At 35.0% G+C, this 23823-nt stretch overlaps 2 protein-coding genes across 2 annotated transcripts in view; both read left to right on the top strand.

Moving 5' to 3' along the window:
• The first annotated feature begins 10908 nt into the window (after positions 1-10908).
• LOC116015785 lies at positions 10909-11979 on the top strand. The gene has a single exon (XM_031255957.1). The coding sequence runs from the start codon at positions 10909-10911 to the stop codon at positions 11977-11979; it is 1071 nt and encodes a 356-aa protein (XP_031111817.1).
• An 11155-nt stretch (positions 11980-23134) lies between these two features.
• The window catches only part of LOC116016870 (probable acyl-activating enzyme 16, chloroplastic), a 13482-nt gene continuing 12793 nt past the window's right edge, over positions 23135-23823 (top strand). The window contains exon 1 of the mRNA XM_031257309.1: positions 23135-23489. Within this exon, the coding sequence (XP_031113169.1) occupies positions 23322-23489 (168 nt within the window). The 5' untranslated portion in view covers positions 23135-23321. The remainder of the gene's footprint in view (positions 23490-23823) is intronic.

Raw genomic sequence — 23823 nt, 5'->3', positions numbered from 1 at the left:
TTTCTTTTAATATTTGCATAAAGCAGCCATCAATAAATGAAATTACTCTGATCTGCAAGTCATATTAATTGTCCTTTAACTTTCTCTACTTTAATTTAATTCCGTTTGTTATCTAAAAAGGTATTACATTTGTGAGTATTTAAAAGGTACTCCGTATATATAATTCAGGGGCCAACCTAGGGAATAATAGGGGCTTCACCCCTACCACCCCAATTTTTTGTACTAATTTAAATATATTTGTGTGCATAAATAAAATCAATATATGTACTAATTCACCCCTACCACACCAACGACAACTCTAAATAAAAAACGGATGCACAAAGACAACACTTTTAATAAATCGTTGTCTTTAAAATGTTGTCTATTCAAGTGTGCTTAAAGACAACACACAAACGACAACCGTTAAATAAAACCATTGTCTTTTATAAAATAATAATAATAATAATAATAAGCGCATAAAAACAACGGTTTTAAAAAATTATTGTTTTTGTAGTGTTGTATATTCAAGTGCACTTAAAGACAACACACCAACGACAATGGTTAAATAAAATCGTTGTCTAAATAAAAGATGGGTGCAAAAAGACAACGATTTTAATAAACCATTGTCTTTGAAGTGTTGTTTATTTAAGTGTGCTTAAAGACAACACACAAACGACAGCGGTTAAATAAAACCGTTGTCTTTTTTTTTTTTTTTAAATAATGCAAAGACAACGGTTTTAAAAAATCGTTGTCTTTGTAGTGTTGTGTATATATTCAAGTGCACTTAAAGACAACACATCAACGACAACGGTTACATAAAACCATTTTCTAAAAAAAAAAAATGCACATAGACAACGGTTTTAAAAAACTGTTGTTTTGAAGTGTTGTGTATTAAATGCTTAATAACAACACACCAACGACAACGGCTAAATAAAACGTTGTCTTTAAAAAAATAAACGCGCAAAGACAACAGTTTTAAAAAACCGTTGTCTTTGTAGTGTTGTGTATTCAAGTGCACTTAAAGACAACACACCAACAACAACGATTAAATAAAACTGTTGTCTAAATAACAAAAAAATGGGTGCACAATGACAACGGTTTTAATAAACTGTTGTCTTTGAAGTGTTGTCTATTCAAGTGTGCTTAAAGACAACACACAAATAACAACGGTTAAATAAAACTGTTGTCTTTAAAAAAAAAAACTTGCAAAGACAACGGTTTTAAAAAACCGTACGTTGTCTTTGTAGTGTTGTGTATTCAAGTGTACTTAAAGACAACACACCAACGACAACGGTTACATAAAATCGTTGTCTTTTATTTAAAAAAAATGCACATAGACAACGGTTTTAAAAAACCGTTGTCTTTGCGGTGTTGTCTTTTGACAAAATGCACAAAGACAACACACAAAAGACAACGGTTCGGTAAAAATTGTTCTCTTTGATAAAAGTGTTGCGTCAAAGACAACGGTTTTGTCCAAAACTGTTGTCTTTTACACTAAAGACAACACTTTTGTCAAAAACTGTTGTCTTTTTAGTGTTGTATATGTGCATTTTTCTTGTAGTGCTCCTCCATACCTCAAGATTACCTTCTCCACTTCCTAACATCCCAACCAAAGGAAACAAGACAACATCACACACAAGCATAGACATACACACACATAATTAAGCACGGGAAAGGATGAAGAGAAGAAAGCGAAAGAAAAATAGTGGAAGAAATTGGAGCTTACTATTGATATGCTCAAGCTCCGCATTTGGAAAACAAGGGAGAAATGGAGGGATTTGAAGAGGCAAATGAATGGTGTTCTATTTATATGAGCACGAAACCCTAGGGCTGAGCTACTTGGGAATTGAAAGACTAGTAGGGATGGCAATGTGCCCCGTACCCGACGGGGACGTGGATACCCCTCCCCGTCCCCGAATAATTATATATATATATACTATTGACTCTATTACAATGTAGTATATGTTCATGCATACTTTCTCAACCTACTGAAGCACAACGAGCCAACGCTCCCACTGGGGATCGAACCTGTGACCTCTCACTTGGGAGGGCCACAGCTATGCCGCTTGACCACAAGGCCTTTGGCTATATATATATATATGTGTATGTATGTATGTATATATATAGTATTTTAAAATTTGGAACTAGGATTTATATTTTTTTAAAAATTATTATTAAAATTTACATTTATTTAACATTTTGACTAGGAGTTGACAGGGAATGGGGAATCCCCGTCCCCGCCTAATTCTCCGCGGGGACGGGGATGTGGAATATTTTCAATTCCCCGTCGGGGACGGGGACGGGGACGGGGACGGGGATGGGGACGGGGTCGCGGGGACGGGGACGGGGACGGGGAGTATACTCCCCGCCCCGCCCCGTTGCCATCCCGAAAGACTAGTGAGGGTAAAATGGAAATTTTGGTTTAAAACCTTAGGTTACAATTTTAGATCAAGTGTTAAGTCAACGTTAGACAAAATTAAGATTTGACGGCGGGTATAAAAATAGGTTAGGTTTGTTTTGAGTTTAAGGGTGTGTTTGGAAGTCCGGAAAATGATTTCCGGAAATCATTTTCCGGGCTTAGGGTGTTTAGCAAGCACTGGAAAACCCAGTCAACAGAAAATGATTTCCGTTGACTGGGGAAAATAAGTCCCATTTGGCGGAAAATGACTTCCGCCAAATTTGGGCGGAAGTCATTTTCCGCCGTAGACAACACACGCACACATCACCGTTTCAGGCGGAAACCATGGTATGATTTCCACCGGAAACGGGGGGCGGGGGTTATTTTTTAAATTTTAATTATTATTATTATTATTATAAATTATAAATATTATTATAAATATTTTAATATTTTAAATAAAATAATAAAAATATATAATTATACATTTCTACCCATTTTCCGGAAAATGAACCAAACACACAAAGACAGTTTTCCAGAATGCATCCAAACACTTGAAATGAAACCATTTTCCAGAAAACATTTTCCAAAAGTCATTTTCCTACTTTCCAAACACACCCTAAGTTTGGACTTGAAAACATTTGTATAAGGTTTACAGAATTACAGGTTTCTCTCATATAGAATTTAGGGTAAGAATTTGGGATTAATATTTATGCTATTTAGGTAAGGTATTTAAAATCATACATATGTACATAAATTATTTATGTTAAACCACTCATTTTTAAAATATAAGGTATTTTAAAATAAAATTTCATAGTAATAAAATTCGTGGAAGGAAATTATTAAATAAAAGGGCTTTTGTTTTAAAGATTTTGCTTGAAGAAAGTTTTGTTAGAATTATATTTTTGGGGTATCACGCACACTATCGGAGTAGCCATGACCGCGGTTTGGTTCCGGTTCGGTTCTATGCACCGCCACCTCACGCAATACTTCTATGCACCGCCACCTCACGCAATTTTGCATTGTTTTTTTTTTTTTTTGTTTAACCTACATATTGTTGCGGTAGACCTCATGCTATCTTCAAAAATCACCATATTCTTGCAACCCAAATCTCATGAAGCATAGCCACTACCAACTCTTCCAAATCCTCTTAATTATCCCTCAAAAGTTTATCTACCCATTCAATTTACGCCAAACTTGTTTGACTAGCTCACATTTGCATAAAACATGCATGGTAGTATCTTCTTTGATGCTACAAATTGGACATGCATTCTCAATTTTAATTTCATCCTTCTCAAATAAATGAGAGATGTAGTAGGAGGATATTTATAGCCGCTCTCTAAAGGAAATTGTGCCACTTAGGTGGAACCTTTAGCTTCCAAATTTTATTCCCATTGACAAATTCGTTAGGGATTGGCTAAATTCATCAATGAGAGTTCTATATCATATCCATTCCGAACCGAGTAAAAATAAAGTGAAATGCATATGGCATATGTGTTTATAGTGCACCAAATATGGATGCCAAAATACGTCTTTCGTATGCTATTTTATATTTTTTTTTTCAAATTTAAAAACATATTTAGAGAACATATGAATCCCATTTTGCAAATAAGGTTTTGTTTAAGTCAACACATAAATCACATTTGCCAAATAAGTTTCTCTTAGGTTTGTGCATATTTCTTAGATTCATCAATTACTACGTAGGTTAAAGAAAAAAAAAAAACAAAACAAAACAAAAACAAAAGATATCAAAAGCAAGTTAGCAATTCAAAGTTTTACAATAATAATAATACAAGAACATATGATAAAAAAAAATAGTAAAAAAAATTTGCTTATCCTAAATTCTGCAAAAACATTGAACCATAAAAATTGGATATGACTTCGCTGTTGATTAATGAACTTCATGCTATTGTAATGATATGCTATAATGCGTTAAAAAAAGGAAAAAATTGTAATTTATGCCCCTAAAAAATATGTCAATTATCAATGTCACCCCTAAATTATTATTAGTGGTGTAAATTGTTCTTCAATTTTCAAAACGTAACATATATTTCCCTTCTCCTAAATTATTAGTGGTGTAAATGTGGTTACCCGTCGTTTTTCCTGTTCGAAAATCACTTTCTTTTTTCCATTTTTGTTTCTTCGTTTGTTCTCTTTTCATTGACATGTAAATGTGGTTATGCGCCGTTTTCTCTCTTCAAAGACCACATTTTTTTTCATCCATTTTTCTTTCTTCGTTTGTTCTTCTTTCGCCGACAACAACGTTTCTCTTTCTTCTTATTAAGGGGGCGGGGGAGGGGGGGCAATATATGTCACATTTTGAAAATCGAAGGACAATATTTATACTACTAATAATTTATATGTGACATTGATAATTGATAAATTTATGAGAGTATAAATTATAATTTTTCGAAAGAAAGAACATGAATAAAACATGGGTCAAAGCCCATTATAGTTTTTGATGTGCATTCTCATACGCAATATAACGTGAAGATGGGCGAAAACTCATTAAAAAAAACTGGATGTACCACTTGCACTGTAGTAATCAAATCAAAATTAAATGTTCGACGCTCGAATCTCTGACCTTATGGTTAACAGCCACACGCTCCAACCAACTGAACTATTCCAGCTACTGTTATTTAAAAGATTTTTAACATACTAAGACGTAAAAGTAAAAATATTATTTGGTTGTGCTAGTTGAAATAAATGTACTAACTTTATGTACTTATAGTGAGAGAATGAGAGAAATCTAGAGAAAGTTTTGGACAATATAAATATTTAATGAGGTACTTGAGAAGTTGAAAAACTAAACTTTCGAATTTTATTTAAAGCTATTATTCTTTCAATGGAATTTTTAGGGGTATTTGATTCAAGAGATTTTAGATTACACTTTAACATCACGTTTGGTTCACGGAATGAATTTTGAGGGAATAGGAATGCTATTCCATAACGAATGAAATAAGTAAGGAATAGAACAAGAATTGTATTGTATTGTTTGAAGGAGCCCCAAACACCTTTGCTTCGACCATATATAGAGGCGAGAAGGAAGAATAGAAAATTGAAAGCCGCGTGGCATTGCGGAGGAAAAAGAAGCAGCAGCAGCCCCAAGGCAGTGTAGAAATGTTTATGGGATTGTCTCCCTAGTTTTCTTCTGTACAGAATAATAATAATAATTCATAATGTCCAATACACACAACTTAACATTTTGTTCATTTTAAAGTTAAGAGTTAATACCACAAATGGTCCTCTGACTATTGGGCTAGTACTCTTTTTAGTCCTCGACTTTCAATTCAACCATAAATGGTTCTCTGACTTTTATTTTTGACCACAAATAGTCCTCTGTTAAAATTTCTGTTAAATAGGTGTTAAATCTAGGGGTAATATCGTCAAATTGATTAATATTATTATGATTAATACTTCTTTTTGAGAATTATATGACATAATTAATTTCAAACATTAATAAACATTAAGTTAATAAATATAAAAACAAAATGGACATGACAAATTACATAAATGAACAAATTAAATAAAAATTCATGATTAATGATACCAATTTGTACTTGATTAATTATATTAATTCAACGATGACGGCCTTCAGTTATGTCCCAAACAAAATGTTTGATCGATTAATGAAAAGTAAAAACGTCCCAAACAAAATGTTTGATCGATTAATGAAAAGTAAAAACTATTAACCGGCCATGTATGATCGATTAATGAAAAGTAAAAACTATTAACCGGCCATGTATGAACAACTAATGAAAAGTAAAAACTATTAACCGGCCATGTATGAACAACTATGAAAATGATGGAAGCAAGGTTTTTGAAAAAAAAATTTCTTGCATTTTAATCTGTTGGTTAAATTAAAACAGATAGCTCTAATATTAAATCTTCATTTTGTAGGCATAATTACGAGAATAAGGTGTATTGTCTTTTTATTTATGAGTATTTATATTTGTTAATTGTTTCAATTATGCTTGTTGGTGAAAATTTCTAAACATTTTTATTTTTTAACGACAATTATATATATCAATTTGACGATAATACCCCTAGATTTAACACTTATTTAACAGAAATTTTAATGGAGGACTATTTGTGGTCAAAAATGAAAGTCAGAGGACCATTTGTTGCCGACTTGAAAGTCAAGGACTAAAAGGAGTACTACCCAATAGTCAGAGGACCATTTGTGGTATTAACTCTAAAGTTAATCTTAATTAGCATTTTACTAAGATGAGAAATACACGAACTTTCAAAAATTTCTCTCTCGGCTTTATGCGAGTTTCTCTCTAGGTTTTTTCCTGACTTCTGAGCTTCTGTGTTTTTTCTTTCTCTTTTCCTTATGGCGAACGCTTCTCCGATGGGTACTACTCTTGAGGATGCGTGTGCGGCGCTTGCTATTGAGGAAGAAAACGATGGTTTGGTTGTGGGCCTTGATGATGTTGATGTTTCTTCTGTGGATATNGTTGTGGGCCTTGATGATGTTGATGTTTCTTCTGTGGATATGCGATTTGCGGCGGTGGGAAGGGTTGTTACGGAACGTCCTGTTCGTTTTCCAATCTTCCGGGATGTTATATCTAGTGTTTGGCGTCCTCTACGTGGCGTGAGCATCAAGGAGATAGGGCAAGGTCGTTTCCTCTTCCAGTTTTATCATGAACAAGATATTCTCAGGGCTACTGCTGAGGGACCGTGGTCTTTTGATCAAAATCTGATTGTTTTGAAACGTATTCAGTCTGATGATAACCCTGCGACGGTGGAGCTAGACACTGCCGACTTCTGGATACAAGTTCATCAGCTTCCGGTGGGTTTTATATCTGAAAAGGTGGCAACGGTTATTGGTAATTATCTTGGGACTTTCATCTCGGCTGATCCATCAAATTTTGACGGCCTATGGAAGACTTTCTTGCGAATCAGAGTTCGTATAAACATCACTACACCTTTGAAGAAGGCGATGAAAATGAAGAAACCGGGAGGGGAATGGTTTTGGATCCAATTGAGGTACTAAAGGTTGCCGAATTTCTGTTACGCATGTGGAATCATTGGGCATTCTGGTAGATTCTGTCAAACTGTATTTGGAACGCCAATGGTTGGAAATGAGATGCTTTTTGGACCGGAGCTCCGTGCCGGGGGTCGTTCTTCCACGCCGATTAACCGTTGGCTGGTGACTGAGCAGTCGAAAAGTCATTCCAGGGACTCTCAGGATCCAATGATGGAATGTAACGGCCAAGTTAGTGACTCCAATTTAATGCATGGCATAAAGGATGTTAATAATGGTAATTATACTCCAAGTTCACACGGGGAAGGTGTAAATGAGCCGTTAAAAGGGGATAACGTTGGGGAAGAAGAGGAAGGCGTTGTCTTTGTGGATCCAAAACGTCGCCGGGTCGTGGGCCAAGATGATACAAATAATGGGCTGGGGCCGGATGGGAGTAGCCCAAGTATGATGGATGTCCAACATGTATCAACTTCTTATGGGGCGGGTTCTGCTATGCAGGCCCGCCAAGCATTATGAGTCTCCTAGCTACTGTCGTGGGCTTGGCCCGCCTGCGACGGTTCATGTGCTTTCGGACTTAGTCCGGTTACATAGGCCAAAGGTTCTTTTTTTGTGTGAGACAATGTGTGGTCCGTCCAGGTTAACTAATTTGAGAAACAAATTAGGTTATCAAAATGTTCTGTGTGTGGATGCAGTTGGTCGTAGCGGAGGATTAGCGCTATTTTGGTCCGATGATATTGAGCTCCGTGTCACTGGTTATTCCCAACGCCATATCGATGCCATTATTCGGTTCGCGGTAGGTCTTCCGGAATGGCGATACACAGGCTTTTATGGCTATCCGTACCGATCTCGGAGACACCATTCCTGGGATTTGCTAAGGAGGGAGGAGACAATTGTTCATATTTTTGGAGAATGTTCTTTTGCTAAACAGGTTTGGCTCGCGTATGGTATGCCGTGAGGCTGTTCCGGAAATGTTGTTCTACTTGATTGGATAAAAGACAGATTTGACTCCCTTACTAGTTCTGAACTTGCTCACTTTATCACAATCTGTTGGGGCATATGGAATGCTAGAAACCAAAAGGTATGGAATAATGTTGATTCTTCTCCAAAGCTGGTTGTGAAATATTCTTTATCTTATTTGAAGGAGTGGAAATATGTTTGGTCATCCCCTCATTTGCAAGATGTCAGTACGCAGCGATCAACAGATAAATGGGTCAAGCCAGATTCTGGAACTTTAAAGCTTAATATTGATGCTTCTGTCCATCAAAATGCCTTTCACGTGGGAATGGGCTGGATACTCCGTGACCATCAAGGTTATTTTGTTGCCGCTCAAGCTGCTACGAGACCGAGTCCTCTTCATCCTAGGGAGGCCGAAGCTCTAGCTGTTAGGGAGGCTTTAAGTTGGTTAAAAGACAATCAATGGGAAGATGTTGTTGTGGAAACGGATGCTGAGATCTTGGTTCATCATCTGCATAAGCCGAGTGTTTCTCCTTTTGGGTTACTTATTGCTGATATTGCTTCTTTGCTTTCAACTCTTAAAGATGTTAAGTTATGTCATGCTCGCAGAGATGCAAATGTTGTTGCTCATCTGCTAGCTAGCTATGTTTTTTCTCATTTCGCTCGAGAGACTTGGGTAGATACCAGTCCTCTTTTTATCTCTTCTGCTGTTTTGAGAGACATGCATATTAATTGAAGTTTTCCTTTTTCAAAAAAAAAAACATTTTTGTTCATTCAATTTATTCCCATTTTTGCAGTCAGTTGTATTCCTCATCTATAAATACAAACAAATATTAGACCATTTTTACAGGTAAACAATCAATCTTGACTCAAGTTTTTTCTACTTTGGCATCCATCATCAAAGTAGTAGGAGAAGAAGTATTGTTGTGGGCACGGGAACTAATAGGGTTTGTTTAGCGATTGTAGAGAGTATGGTATAGGGTGCTCAATAGTATTCAATCTTAGCTTTGTAACTAGTTCAGTACTAGCTACATTAGTACAACTGCCCCGTCAATTATAAGCTTACACACTTTGTTATGAATGTGACATCTAGTGTGAAATATGTTTTCTCTTTGCTCTTTTTCACCTTTAGCTTGCAAGTTTAACAATCTTCTCACCATCAACATATCTCCTTCAGCGGGGCTTAGAATTTCATCTTCACTTCCACTAAGAGCTCTAGATTCCTCCTCAGATTCTGGATTAGTCTCAAATTCCCCTGAATCAAGCAAAATAAATTTCTTTTGTTAGGACAATCTTTAGCTATGTGGCCTCTACCTTGGCATTTAAAACATTTGGTGTTGCTCGTACGGTTGGTAGCAATATCAACTTTGTCCTTGCCCTTGTTAATAGACTTGCTCGCTTCTCCTTTGGGCTTGAAGTCCCTTTTCACTTCTTTGCTTGATTCAGGGGAATTTGAGACTGATCCAGAATCTGAGGATGAATCTAGAGCTCCTAGTGGAAGTGAAGATGAAATTCTAAGCCCCGCTGAAGGAGATATGTTATGGTGAGAAGATTGGTAAACTTGCAAGCTAAAGGTGAAAAAGAGCAAAGAGAAAACATATTTCACACTAGATGTCACATTCATAACAAAGTGTGTAAGCTTATAATTGACAGGGGCAGTTGTACTAATATAGCTAGTGCTGAACTAGTTACAAAGCTAAGACTGAATACTATTGAGCACCCTATGCCATACTCTATAATGGCTAAACAAAAATGGAGAAATCAAGGTTGACAAATAGGTGTTAGTTTCGCTCTCCATTGGAAGGTATACCGATGAGATTTTATGTGATGTAGTTCCCATGCAGGCTGCACATGTGCTCTTGGGGAGGCCTTGGCAATTCGATAAGAAGACCATCGATGAAGGTTTTAGTAATAGATATTCATTTGTACATGAAGGAAATAAAGTAACTCTTGTACCTTTGAGTCCTAGTCAAATTCATGATGATGAGAAAAAAAAACAAAAGAAAAAGAGGAAAAAGAAAAAATTGAAAAGAAAGAAAGTGAGCAAAAGTAAGAGAACTTTTGAGATAGAAAACTGAGTGTTTTCTGGAACTCGGGACGAGTTCAGCCGTGAGTTTATCATGACAAACCTCCCGGAGCGAACGTGAGTAGACCCCGGACCGTTAAACGGACGGGAAGAAAGACCCTGTAATTTTACCAAAAAAAATAATACAGTTGAACTTCTATATATATAATTTGATCAAGTATCTATTTTAATATCATATATAAAATTAAAATAAAAAATTTGTGTGGTAAAATAGTCTCTAATGAAGAAAGAAGTCTAATTACAATAGGACTCAAATGTTTGTATGTGGATGTTGAAGGAGTAGTGATTTTTTTTTCTTTTTCTGTTAGATTTATTGTAGGTGAGTTTGTTTGGTATTCAGATAAGTTTGTTTAACAAATTAAAGTTCTTAGCTATGTGAGTTGAGTAAGCAATACTTTCATGAAGCTAAGTGAATATTTTCCCTTATATTATTATATCAGTTCAAGCTTCCTTGATCGATCACCAGCAAAAAGCTGTAATTAGCTTGATTGAATTTGCGGATAGATGGAAGATGAAAGACAGATGGAGGCTTCATCAGCTTCAATAAGTTGTATAACTTGTCTTCCGCGAGAGATAGTTGTCAAAATTCTGAGTGGTCTACCTGCAAAATGTGCAGTACGATTCAGGTGCAGTTGTAAATTCTTTTATTCTTACATACCGGAGCCACGCTTCGCGTTCACAATCCGCTTCGTATTACAAAACAATAATGAATATCCCGCACCATCAAGATTATACTCCGTGAGTTACAGTGAAGACGACGAGAGTGTCCAAAAATTAGATGCACGAGGTTTAGTATGGTCGAGCGGTTCGAGTTGGAGTTGTGCCCCCGATGGGAAGATGTGTCTGCTCCGTATGGGATTATTCGGCGGTCTCTTCGACATTAGTACAGGACGACGTATTTATCTGCCGCCCAACTACCCTGCGATGTATTTCAGCATCTCTAATGGTAACATTATTGGTAATGGCGATTTTGTTTTAACACGACGTCCACAGAACAGCAGCATCGGTATGTGCCCTTTTGCCGTTTTGGGGTTTGACTCGATTTCGAAAAGGTACAAGGTTTTCGCGTCATTGGTGTTTTATAATGGCGAGGGGGTGTTTTTGAATCGGCAGTGGGTTTTAACTCTGGAAGTGGATGAGTCATGGAGGGAGATAAGATCCACTATTATCACTCGGTGGATCGATGCTGCCCTCCACATTTATGGGATTATCTATTTCATACCTAACATTACTGAACAAGAATCATCATCAAAGATAGTTGCTATGGATGTTGCGAGGGAGAAGGTTATCAGGTTCATACCGTTTCCATCTGGATATGATGATCAGTCCCGGCAACGGGCCCAAGGGTGGGTGCCATGGATAAAATTGAATGGTCGCCTAGCCTTCATTGACATTATTACTAATATTCTTACAAGAGAAAGAGAAGATGATGACCCTCACCCTGACCCTGCAAAGAGCAAGATAGAGATATGGACGTTGGAGATCAGATCAATGGAGGAGGAGGATGGAGATCAGATCAATAGAGGAGGAGGAGTGGGAGAAGCAGACGGTCCTTCTTCCATTGAAGGAGAGTGAGGTTATTGAACAAGCTACTTCCATTGGGTTTACTTCCAATAGTATGGGGGAGATTGTAATCTTGCTCCGAAGTAAGATCATAATATCTCCTTTGATTTTAATTTATTCATTTCGAAGAGATGTTTGGAGAAGGATTGAGATAGGTGGAGCTTCTAAGTACTCATCATCATATTTTTCTGATATGGAAAGTGTTGTGCAGGTGGATGATGAGATTACAGTATCTTTTTTAGAATGAATGATTTTGATTTTATTTATCATATCCTTGGCTGGTAAAAGAGTGATGCATGGAGTTAGATGGAGTTAAGCTCCTTAGCTTCCATATATGATTATTTTAGTTAGTTTATTTTGATAATTTGAAGGCTAAATTCATTTATTATTATTATTATTTTGAATGAATTTAGGGTGCATTTGGTTCAGATATGAATTTACACAAGGCAAGAATATTGAATGAAATCTAAACATAATGTATAAATATATGTTAATTCTTAAGTGGAAATAGAGTGACATCGATCAATGGCGAGAATAACAAGTTTATTGTCTCAATCATTTTCTTTTACCTGCATTAAATATTGCTAATTTCCTCAAACTATATATTTAGTGATTGGAGGGGTAGAATACAGTCCGTATATATCACATCTCCAACCTCTCATTGCAGTCTTGTTGTTTCGGGACAAGAATTCATTCAATCAAAATGGTTGAATCAAAAGTACCAAGTACCTCGACAGGACACCTAAATAAAAGATTGGTATGCTTTGCTTTTATGCTGATAATAATAATATGCAAATGGTAATTAGATCATTATTTGCTATATTTAAAACTCATTATTACAACATTGTTGGAATTAATCTTTTAAATTCATCAATTTTTCAAATCTAGAAAATGAATAAATTTCAAAAATAGCTAACGTTGCAACATTCATTAATAATGTATATATGTTTTTTTTTTTTGGAAAGATCATTAATTATGTATGTAAAATACTTATTGTGCATCTTAACAACAAAAATAATTAGTATATAAGATGTAGACACTGTTTAAAAATGTTTATGCACAAAGTGGCCGACAAACTGTTTAAAAATGTTTATGCACAAAGTGGCCGACAAACTATTTAACTGCATACATTGTGGTGAAAAATGCAACTGTGGGTACTCCACGATTAGTAACAATTTAACAAAAAAAAAAAATACGCAGCACACACACACACACATGCACACACAAAATCAAATACTACACTTATTCATACTAATTCCAAAGATATGAACGTCAAAATGGATAAGTTCAAAATGGATGTCAAAACTATTGATGAAGGACATATTGAGGCATCAGTATTCTGACTACCTGCAAAGTCATTGTTGTTATCAAATAAACAAGTTTTAAAAGTAAAACAAAAGGTACTACTCATTAACCTTCTACAAATATAATAAATATTAATATTTTGTTCAATACTTTCACATGAGAATGTACGACACACATCTCGCAACACATGTAACATGTAGGGAAAAAACTACCACGGTCAAATATCAACAGGCGCTTGCAAGATCAAGAATTCACAATACAACTAAGATCCCAGTCATATACACAAATACACAAATTCCTACACTATAATCTCATTGCATGACGTTGCCCTCTATACTACCACAGTAACCCAATTAGTCAATTACACGTGACACATTACCAATAAATAAATAAAACAAGTACTGAAGATGAAGATAATAACAATGCTACTCAAAAGAGAATTAAAAAAGACTTAGAAAAATTCAAATCAAAAGTAGTATTTATTTAGACTATGTATTTAGACTAGCGTTTTTACAAAAATTACAAATATTTATTTTAATGACAATTATAATCAATCTCTCATATATATATTATCTTGCATTCATATACTTTGAATTACCAATTTAAATAAATAAATTCAACATTCAATTACACATGCATGAACATCTCCTATATAATCTTATATTAATATTCTTTGAAGTACTTATTTAAAAATAAATATTGGGCATTATCTCATTCGCGCAATAATGCGCGTGAAAAACAATTAACTACAAGAAAAATGCACATAAACAACGGTTAAAAACCGTTGTCTTTGAGGTAAAATTTCTGTTGTAAGTCCTAGGCAAAGACAACGGTTTTTAACCGTTGTCTTTTCTAAAAAAAAAAAAATAACAGCTAAAAACTGTTGTCTATTGAGTATTTTTGAAACAGGTGTTGTTGAAAGTCACGCACATAGACAATGGTTACAATGGTTAAAAATCGTTGTCTATTGAGTGTTGTTGAAGTCAATGTTGTTGACAGTCATGCACATAGACAACGGTTAATTAAAAATCGTTGTCTATTGAGTGTTGTTGAAACTGGTGTTGTTGGAAGTCAAAGGTATATACAATGGTTTTAAACGTTGTCTTCTTATATAAGACAACGACTAAAAACCGTTGTCTATTGTACGTTGTTAAAAGTCATGCTGATAGACAACAATTTTTAACCGTTGTCTTTGATATCAAAGACAACGGTTAAAAACTGTTGTCTATTGAGTGTTGTTGAAACCTGTATTGTTGAAAATTACAAGCATAGATAACGGTTTTTAATCGTTGTCTTATAGATCAAGAACAAAGGTTTTTTTTTTTTTGAAAAGAAAAAACAAAGGTTTTAAATCGTTATTTTTAACCTGTTTTGATTTTAAACATAATAATATAATAAAAAATTATCCAAACACCATAAATGTTGAAGCATCAATTCATTAGTACAATCATCTTCTACACGTATGTTAAGCATTTCAAAATACACAAGAATTCATCTACTTCAAAATACAATGAACAATTCTAATCACCTAGTTAAAATATTGTTCAAAAAGTTCTAATCAAATGCATTCATACTCTATATAACTTGATACACAAGTAGAGCCAATTAATCTAGAGACGAAACAACAATGAAAAGAAAGAAATCCTCACAGTAAATTAGATTTCCTTCAATCCAGCCATCTGTTTGGGATGTCTTTTCACTTCCAATAGTTGCAGCCAAATGAATCATTTTCATTTATTTTTTTTTTATCTTAGATTTTCATTTTAATATTGTACACTTTAATTTTATAGGATAAAATTGCCTCTATTACATTATTATTAAACAAAACTACTATTACACTCGTTAGTATTTAATTATAATATTGATGACATCATAATTATTACCATACACCTAAATCTATTCATATAATTAATGTAAGTGTAGAATATATTTTAATTAAATTTCTATGAATGATAAATCGATCATATGTGTGGGTATATACTACATATATATTATTAGTTTAGTGTAAAATGTATAATATAATAATATAGTTGAACTTCCCTATATTTGATCAAGTATGTAGCTATTTTAATATCATATAAAATAAAAATAAAAATTTTGTATGGTAAAATAGTCTCTAATGATGAAAGAAGTCTATCTACAATAGGACTCAAATGTTTGTATGTAGATGTTGAAGGAGTAGTACGTACTCATTTAGTTTTTCTGTTAGATTTATTGTAGCTGAGTTTATTTAACAAATTATTAAAGTCTTATAGGTATGTATGTGAGTTGAGTACGTAAGCAATACTTTCATCAAACTCAGTTCTTCCTTGATCACTAGCAAAAAGCTGTAATTAGCTTGATTGAATTTGCGGATAGATGGAAGATGAAAGACAGATGGAGGCTTCATCAGCTTCTATAAGTTGTATAACTTGTCTTCCGCGAGAGATAGTTGCGAAAATTCTGAGTGGCCTACCTGCAAAATGTGCAGTACGATTCAGGTGCAGTTGTAAATTCTTTTATTGTTACATACCGGAGCCACGCTTCGCGTTCACAATCCGCTTCGTATTACCATCCAATAATGCATATCACACATCAAGATTATACTCCGTGAGTTACAGTGAAGACGATGACAGTGTCCAAAAAGTAGATGCACGAGGCTTAGTATGGTGGGCCGGTTCGAGTTGTGCCCCCGATGGAAAGATGTGTCTGCTCCGCAACGGAATTATGGGATTATTCGGCCCTCTCTCCAACCTTAGAACGGGACGACGTATGTCTCTGCCGGCCCACAATGCGATATATTTCGGTACCTCTGATAGTAACACTAACATTATTGGTAATGGCGATTTTGTTTCAAGATGGGAACGCAGCAGGGGTTTCTGCTCTTTTGCCATCTTGGGGTTTGACTCGATTTCGAAAAGGTACAAGGTTTTCGCGTCAGAGTTGTATTATAATGGTGAGCGGGTGTTTTTGAATCGGCACCGGATTTTAACTCTGGAAGTGGATGATTCATGAAGGGAGATAAGATCGACTACCATCACTGGGCACATTGCCGTCCACATTTATGGTATTATCTACTTCATACCTCAGATTACTGAACAAGAATCATCATCAAAGATAGTTGTAATGGATGTTGCGAGAGAGAGGGTTATCAAGTTCATACTGTTTCCATCTGGATGGCAACGGGGGTGGGTTCCATGGATAAAGTTGAATGGTCGCCTAGCGTTCATTGACATTATTATTAATATTCCTACAAGAGAGAAGACCCTGACCCTGATCCTACAAAGAGCATGATAGAGATATGGACGTTGCAGATCAGATCAATGGAGGAGGAGTGGGAGAAGCAGACGGTCCTTTTACCATTGGAGGAGAGTGAGGTGATTGGACGAGCTACTTCCATGAGGTTTACATCCAATAGTATGGGGGAGATTGTAATCTTGCTACGAAGTAAGACCATAATGTCTCCTTTAACTCGGTGGGGTAGCTCAAGTGGCAAGTGAGCTCTCTTTGTGGGGAGTAATTTTGGGAGAACCCGGGTTCAATTCCCACAAGTGACGATTCCCCTGGGCCAGCTCCTGTACCTCTCGGAGCGAACCTGGGTGGTCCAGGCGGAGAGAAAGACTTATTCATTTCGAAACGTGGGTGGTCCAGGCGGAGAGAAAGACTTATTCATTTCGAAGAGATGTTTGGAGAAGGATTGAGATATGTGTGGGAGATTCTGAGTACTCATCACATCTCTCTGATATGGAAGGTGTTGTACAAGTGGATGATGAGATTGCAGCATCTTTTGTAGAATGAATAGTTTTGATTTTATTTATCAGATTCTAATTGGCTGGTAGAAGAGTGATGCATTGAGTTAAGCTAGCAGCTTGGGGAATGAATTAGAAGATGGAGTTAAGCTCTTCCCTATATGATTATTTAGTTTAATTATTTTGATAACTTGAAGGCTAAATGTCATCATTTATTATTTTTTCGAATGAATTTAGGGTGCATTTGGTTCAGATATGAATTCATCACAAGGCAAGAATGTAAAATGAAATCTAAACATAATGTATAAATATATGTTAATTCTTAGGTGGAAATAGATCGAGTGATATCGATCAATAGCAAGAATAACAAGTTCATTGTCTCAATCACTTTCTTTTACATGCATTAAATATTGCTAATTTCCTCAAACTATATATAAAGTGATTGTAGGGGGTAGAATACACTCCATATCACATCTCCAACCTTCCCTTGAAGTCTTGTTGTTCTCAGAAAAGTTAATATATATGTTTAGTGCCTTTTTTTTCATTGTTCAGAGAGAGTGATGCATATAGTTAAGTTAGCAGCTTGGGGAATGAATTAGAAGATAGATGGAAGGACTATCCATGTAATTTCAATTCCCTCAGCTCCCATCCCATCTTTCTGCAGGACACCTATCTTTGGTTTGAACCCATGCATGCTGGCTTTAAATTAAAAGATAAGAAACAATACCCTTAATTGAAACTGTTTAATTTGTTGTACCATTTTAATTTAGACAAGTGTTGTATTCATGAAAATGAGTACTTAGCTCTTCTGTTTTGTTGTTCATCAACTGTTATTGATATACTTCAAAACTTGGTAAATGATTTGCTCTTTTGTGTCATAGGAAATGGTGACAGTTTTATCCCCATGTTGTTATGTTATTGAACTAGTTTGGTATAAAGTTAGTCTGATCTCTCTACGTAAAGGGCGGAAAGTTTGAACTTTCCTAGTAATCTAAAGGGCGTTTAGTAGTCAGGAAAGTAAGTTGAACTTTCCTGGTAATTTAAAATGTGGAAAAATTATTCCACCCTTGGTGAAATCTTGACTTAGGAAAGTCTGGGTCAATGTCCGCGTGGTCATAATTGATACTGCAGTTGTGTTGAACGGATACTGCAGTTGTATTGAAAGGGAACTGCAGTTGCACGGAACAGAGGTCATTCATCCGTTCAACACAATACAGTATCAATTCATCCGTCAGTATCAGTTCAACACAATACAGTATCAGTTAAACACAACTGCAGTTCCAGACCTGCAACACAACTGCAGTTCCAGACCTGTTCTACACAAGCAGTTCCAGTTCCAGACCTGTTCCGCATAAGCAGTTCCAGACCTGTTCCGCACAACTGCAGTTCCCTTTCAACACAACTGCAGTATTAGTTTAACACAACTGCAGTGTAGCTGTTCCGCACAACTGCAGTTCCCTTTCAACACAACTGCAGTATTAGTTTAACACAACTGCAGTGCAGTTCCCTTTCAACACGACTGCAGTATCAGTTTAACACAACTGCAGTATCAGTTCAACACAACTGTAATATCAACCATGACTATGGTCCATGGTATAACGATATCAAGGAAATTAAAATAAATCCACCTAAGGAAGGTAGGATTCTTTTTCCCTGGTGATTAGGGATCTACTAAATTTATTTAATTACGTATTTATCCTTTTGGCATCAGGTTAAAAGTCTTTTATAAATATAAAAAATTTGTCTCTCCCACCATTACACATTGTTTGTCAAAGAAATTAATTTACATCAAGGTATGTAGTTAAAGTTTTTCGTAATCAAATTTGCAACATGATTCATTACGTAGCAATACGTGTGTGTATAATTTATGTCCTTTTTGTATGCTAATAAAGATATACATTTTACTTTAAATATTGTACACTTTAATTTTATTAGACAAAATTATCCCTACTACATTCTTGTTAGACAAAAGTACCCTTACACCGTTAATTATAACTCCGTTAGTATTTAATCCTAACATTGATGACACATCATTATTACCATATACCTATACCTATTATATCCTTTTCTTATTCTTTAATTATCATTTTATTAAAATCATTATATAATTTTTTGTAGAATATATTTTAGTTAAATTTCTATTACAAATATTTTATTTATAATATGTGAGTACTAGTTTAGTATTATAGTTATTTTATTTATTTATGTATATTTATATTGTAAAAACAGTATAAAATTTATCAAAATTGTTTACATTATTATTAAATAAAATATAAATTCTTTTTTTTCTCTCTATAATTTTCAAATACAATAATTAAAATTTACTACTTTAAGAAATTGTAAAATAATAATTTAAACTAAAATTTTTAATTATTTCTATTTATCAATATTTTAATATTGAGAATGAATTTTCGTGAATGACGCGTACAAAATTAGTGTATAAATATATGTTAATTTTTTAAGTGGAAATATAGTGGCATGAAAAAGAAATTCAAAGTCAAATGGCAATAATAACAAGTTCATTGTCTCATCTCCTTTTACCTGCATTAAATATTTTCCTTTTATAGTGGAGCTAATTTCCTCAGCTCCATGCATCAAATATGAAGAGAGAGAAAAAAAAAAAAGAAAAAAAAACAATGAATCAAGTTATATATAAAGTGATCGAAGGGGGTAGAACACAATCCATATCGCACCTCCAACCTCTCCTTCAGGAGTCTTGTTGTTCTCGGACAAGTTAATATGTTTAGCGCCTTATATGACTTTTTTTCTTCTTGAAATTATAGAATTAACCTATGATAACTTGAACCAAATGAATTATTTTCAATTTTTTTTTATTATCTCATATTTTACTTTTAATATTGTACACTTTAATTTTATAGGATAAAATTGCCTCAACTACATTATTATTAAACAAAACTAGCCAAAGACCTTGTAGTCTAGTGGCACCCGGTGTCCCGATTTACACTCTCACATGAATTATGGGAGTGGGTTGGGAAAGTAGCTATGAATAAATACTACATTGTAACAGAATCAGTAGTACTAAAAAAAAAGACAAAACTATTATTACACTCGTTACTATTTAATTATAATATTGATGACATCATAATTGTTGCCAAAGAGCTCCTGGTCTAATGGCACTCTTCCCTATATTTGATCAAGTATCTAGCTATTTTAATATCATATAAAATAAAAATAAAATTTTTGTATGGTAAAATAGTCTCTAATGAAGAAAGAAGTCTATTTACAATAGGACTCAAATGTTTGTATGTGGATGTTGAAGTACTCGATCATTTAGCTTTTCTGTTAGATTTATTGTAGGTGAGTTTGTTTAACAAATTATTAGTCTTAGGTATGTGAGTTGAGTAAGCAATACTTTCATCAAATTCAGTTCTTCAATTCCTTGATCACCAAAAAGCTGCAATATAATTAGCAGTGTAGCTTGATTGAATTTGCGGATGGATGGAAGATGAAAGACAGTTGTATAACTTGTCTACCGCGAGAGATAGTTGTCAAAATTCTGAGTGGTCTACCTGCAAAATGTGCAGTACGATTCAGGTGCACTTGTAAATTCTTTTATTCTTACATACCGGAGCCACGCTTCGCGTTCACAATCCGCTTCGTATTACCATCCAATAATGCATATCACGCATCAAGATTATACTCCGTGAGTTACAGTGAAGACGACGACACTGTCCAAAAATTAGATGCACGAGGTTTAGTATGGTCGGCCTGTTCGAGTTGGAGTTGTGCCCCCGATGGGAAGATGTGTCTGCTCCGCAACGGAATTATTGCATTATTTGCCGCTCTCTTCGACCTTAGTACAGGACGACATATTTCTCTGCCGCCCCACTATGCGGTGTATTTAGGTGCCTCTAATAGTAACATTATTGGTAATGGTGATTTTGTTTCAACACGGAAACGCAGCACGGGTTGCTGCTCTTTTGCCGTCTTGGGGTTTGACTCGATTTCGAAAAGGTACAAGGTTTTCACGACAGAGTTTTATTATGATGGCGTTTAACTCTGGAAGTGGATGATTCATGGTGGGAGATTAGATCCACTACCATCACTGGGCACATTGATGCTGCTGTCCACATTCATGGGATTATCTATTTTATACCTTACATTACCACTGAACAAGAATCATCCTCAAAGATAGTTGCAATGGATGTTGCTAGAGAGAGGGTTTTCAAGTTCATACCATTTCCATCTAGATATCATCAACTGGAACGGGAGTGGGTGTCATGGATAAAGTTGAATGGTCGCCTAGCCTTCATTGACATTATTATTAATATTGACGACCCTCGTCCCGGCTCTATAGAGAGCAAGATAGAGATATGGACGTTGGAGATCAAATCAATGGAGGAGGGGGAGGAGGAGGAGTACTGGGAGAAGCAGACCCTCCTTCTCCCACCGGAGGAGAGTGAGGTGATTGGACGAGCAACTCTCATGGAGTTTACTTCCAATAGTATGGGGGAAATTGTAATCTTGCTCCGAAGTAAAATCATAAAATCTCATTTGATTTTAATTTATTCATTTCGAAAAGATGTTTGGAGAAGAATTGAGATAAGTGGAGTTTCTAAGTACTCATCATCTGACCTAGAAGTTGTTGTGCAAGTGGATGATGAGATTGCAGCATCTTTTTTAGAATGAATAATTTTAATTTTATTTATCAGATTCTAATTGGATGGTAGGAAAGTGATGCATTGAGTTAAGCTAGCAGCTTGGGGAATGAATTAGAAGATAGAGTTAAACTCTTCCATATATGATTATTTAGTTTAATTATTCTGATCATTTGAAGGCTAAATGTCATTAATTATTATTTTTTCGAATGAATTTAGGGTGCATTTGGTTCAGATATGAATTCATGAAATTAATTGTAGAAGTTATATAACCATTTTTCTTCATGAAATTAATTATATAATTAACATGTGATAACTTGAAACAATTGTATCATTTTTCATTTTTCTTTATTATCTCACATTTTACTTTAAATATTATATACTTCAATTTTATATAATACAACATTGCCCCTCTACTACATTATTGTTAAACAAAACTATTATTACACTCATTACTGTTACCATACACATATATCTATCATATCTTATCTTGCTCTTAATTAATGTAATTGTAGATTATATTTTAATTAAATTTCTCTGACTTGTAAATCATATGTGTGTGTGTATGACTATATACGGAGTACTACATATATTATGTGTATATATATCGATATATGTTGGTATTAGCATAGCTTTAAAATGTATATAATATAATAATACAATTGGACTTTAAATATACACCACCCAATGTTAGAAAATACACAACACAAATATGCATCATTAGGTACACATCACAAAAAATACCCCACTAGGTATGCTTACCCCACTAGGTATGCAATTAGAAGCAGTGGAATTATGGTGCATTATTTTAGGTGTGTTGTGTGTTTTTTGGGGCATTATTTTAGGTGTGTTGTGTGTTTTTTGATATTTTTGTGTATTTTCCTAATGCTAGTGGTATATTCTGTTAACGCTAGACCGACTGTACGGGAAGACGCAACTGCATTTGAGCAGATTTCATATATATATATATATATATATATATATATATCTGTTCAAACGTGGCTGACCCTTCCCGTGCGGTCGGTGCGGTTCGCACCACTCAATGTTAGAAAACGCACCACAATGAAAATACACAAAAACACCAAAAGACACACCACACCCAAAATAATGCACCATAACTTCCTTGCCCTTAATGGTGCATTTGCTAACACTGTGTGGTGTATATTTGCATACCTAGTGGCTAGTGGTGTGTTTTTGGTGATGCATACCTAATGATGCATATTTGTGTGGTGCATTTTCTAACATTAAGTGGTGTATATTTGTACAAATAGTGGTGCGGCCGCACTGATCGCACGTTAAGGGGCAGCCACACTTGATTATGACCATATATAGTTTTTAATTTTTAATATATTTGTAATTTTTAAATTTTTATTTAAATTCATAATAACAAAAAATTTTTTGGTGTGTAAAACGCTAGTTTTTAATAAAATTAGGAGTGCGGAAAAAGGAAAAAAATGGTGTCACCCAATTGCCATCATTAAAGTATTAAACAACTCACAACTGCCAACCAAAGCAAAGCAGTACTCGTCTACGGAGACTTCATTGTTTTTTCTCCATCGTCTTTAATATTCTCTCTTGTACTTCTCGCTAGCCCTGTACTGTTTTCTGGAATTCTATAATCACTAATCTTTCCCTTTCTCGACAATTCTTTCCTTGTCTGTCTCTCTTTCGTTATTCATCTCCGTACGTGCATGAGATAAAGATGGCGGCATTGAACATTAAATCGGTACTGTTTCTTGTTTCGAACTCCAATGATGGAAACCATGCCGTTCAGGATCTCATGTCTCGCCGAGGATTCATCAAAATGAGCCGGCAGCTAAAGTCTCGGGGTACGAGACGTCGGAAATTCCGTGTTTTCTGCGAGTCAACGGTGATTTTCTTGAGTAACTTCTGCCAATTTGCGTATCAGGCTCTCTCTAGATTCATCTTTGATAAATTTTCGCAATGATGATGTGATTTGCAAGAATTGAGTAAATTTAGTTGATCATTAGTGTTGTAGGTTATGTGGTCCTGTGGAACATCTGTTTAGATAGTAGGGATTTAGGTAAGGGTAGCTACAGAGAATCTGGGCGGCGTGCGTAATTTAGTCTTCAAACGTTGAAACTTTGTGCTCAGCTTTACTTTGTTGACATTTCTAACTAGACTGCTACTAACTTAGGTGGTCTTCTAAATTCTTTTTTCAAGTTAGATTTTTTTTTTTTTGG

Source organism: Ipomoea triloba, chromosome 4 (assembly GCF_003576645.1).
Source record: "Ipomoea triloba cultivar NCNSP0323 chromosome 4, ASM357664v1".
Lineage (NCBI taxonomy): Eukaryota > Viridiplantae > Streptophyta > Magnoliopsida > Solanales > Convolvulaceae > Ipomoea > Ipomoea triloba.
Note: the sequence above shows the minus strand (reverse complement) of the source record. Positions and strands in the feature narration are given on the sequence as shown.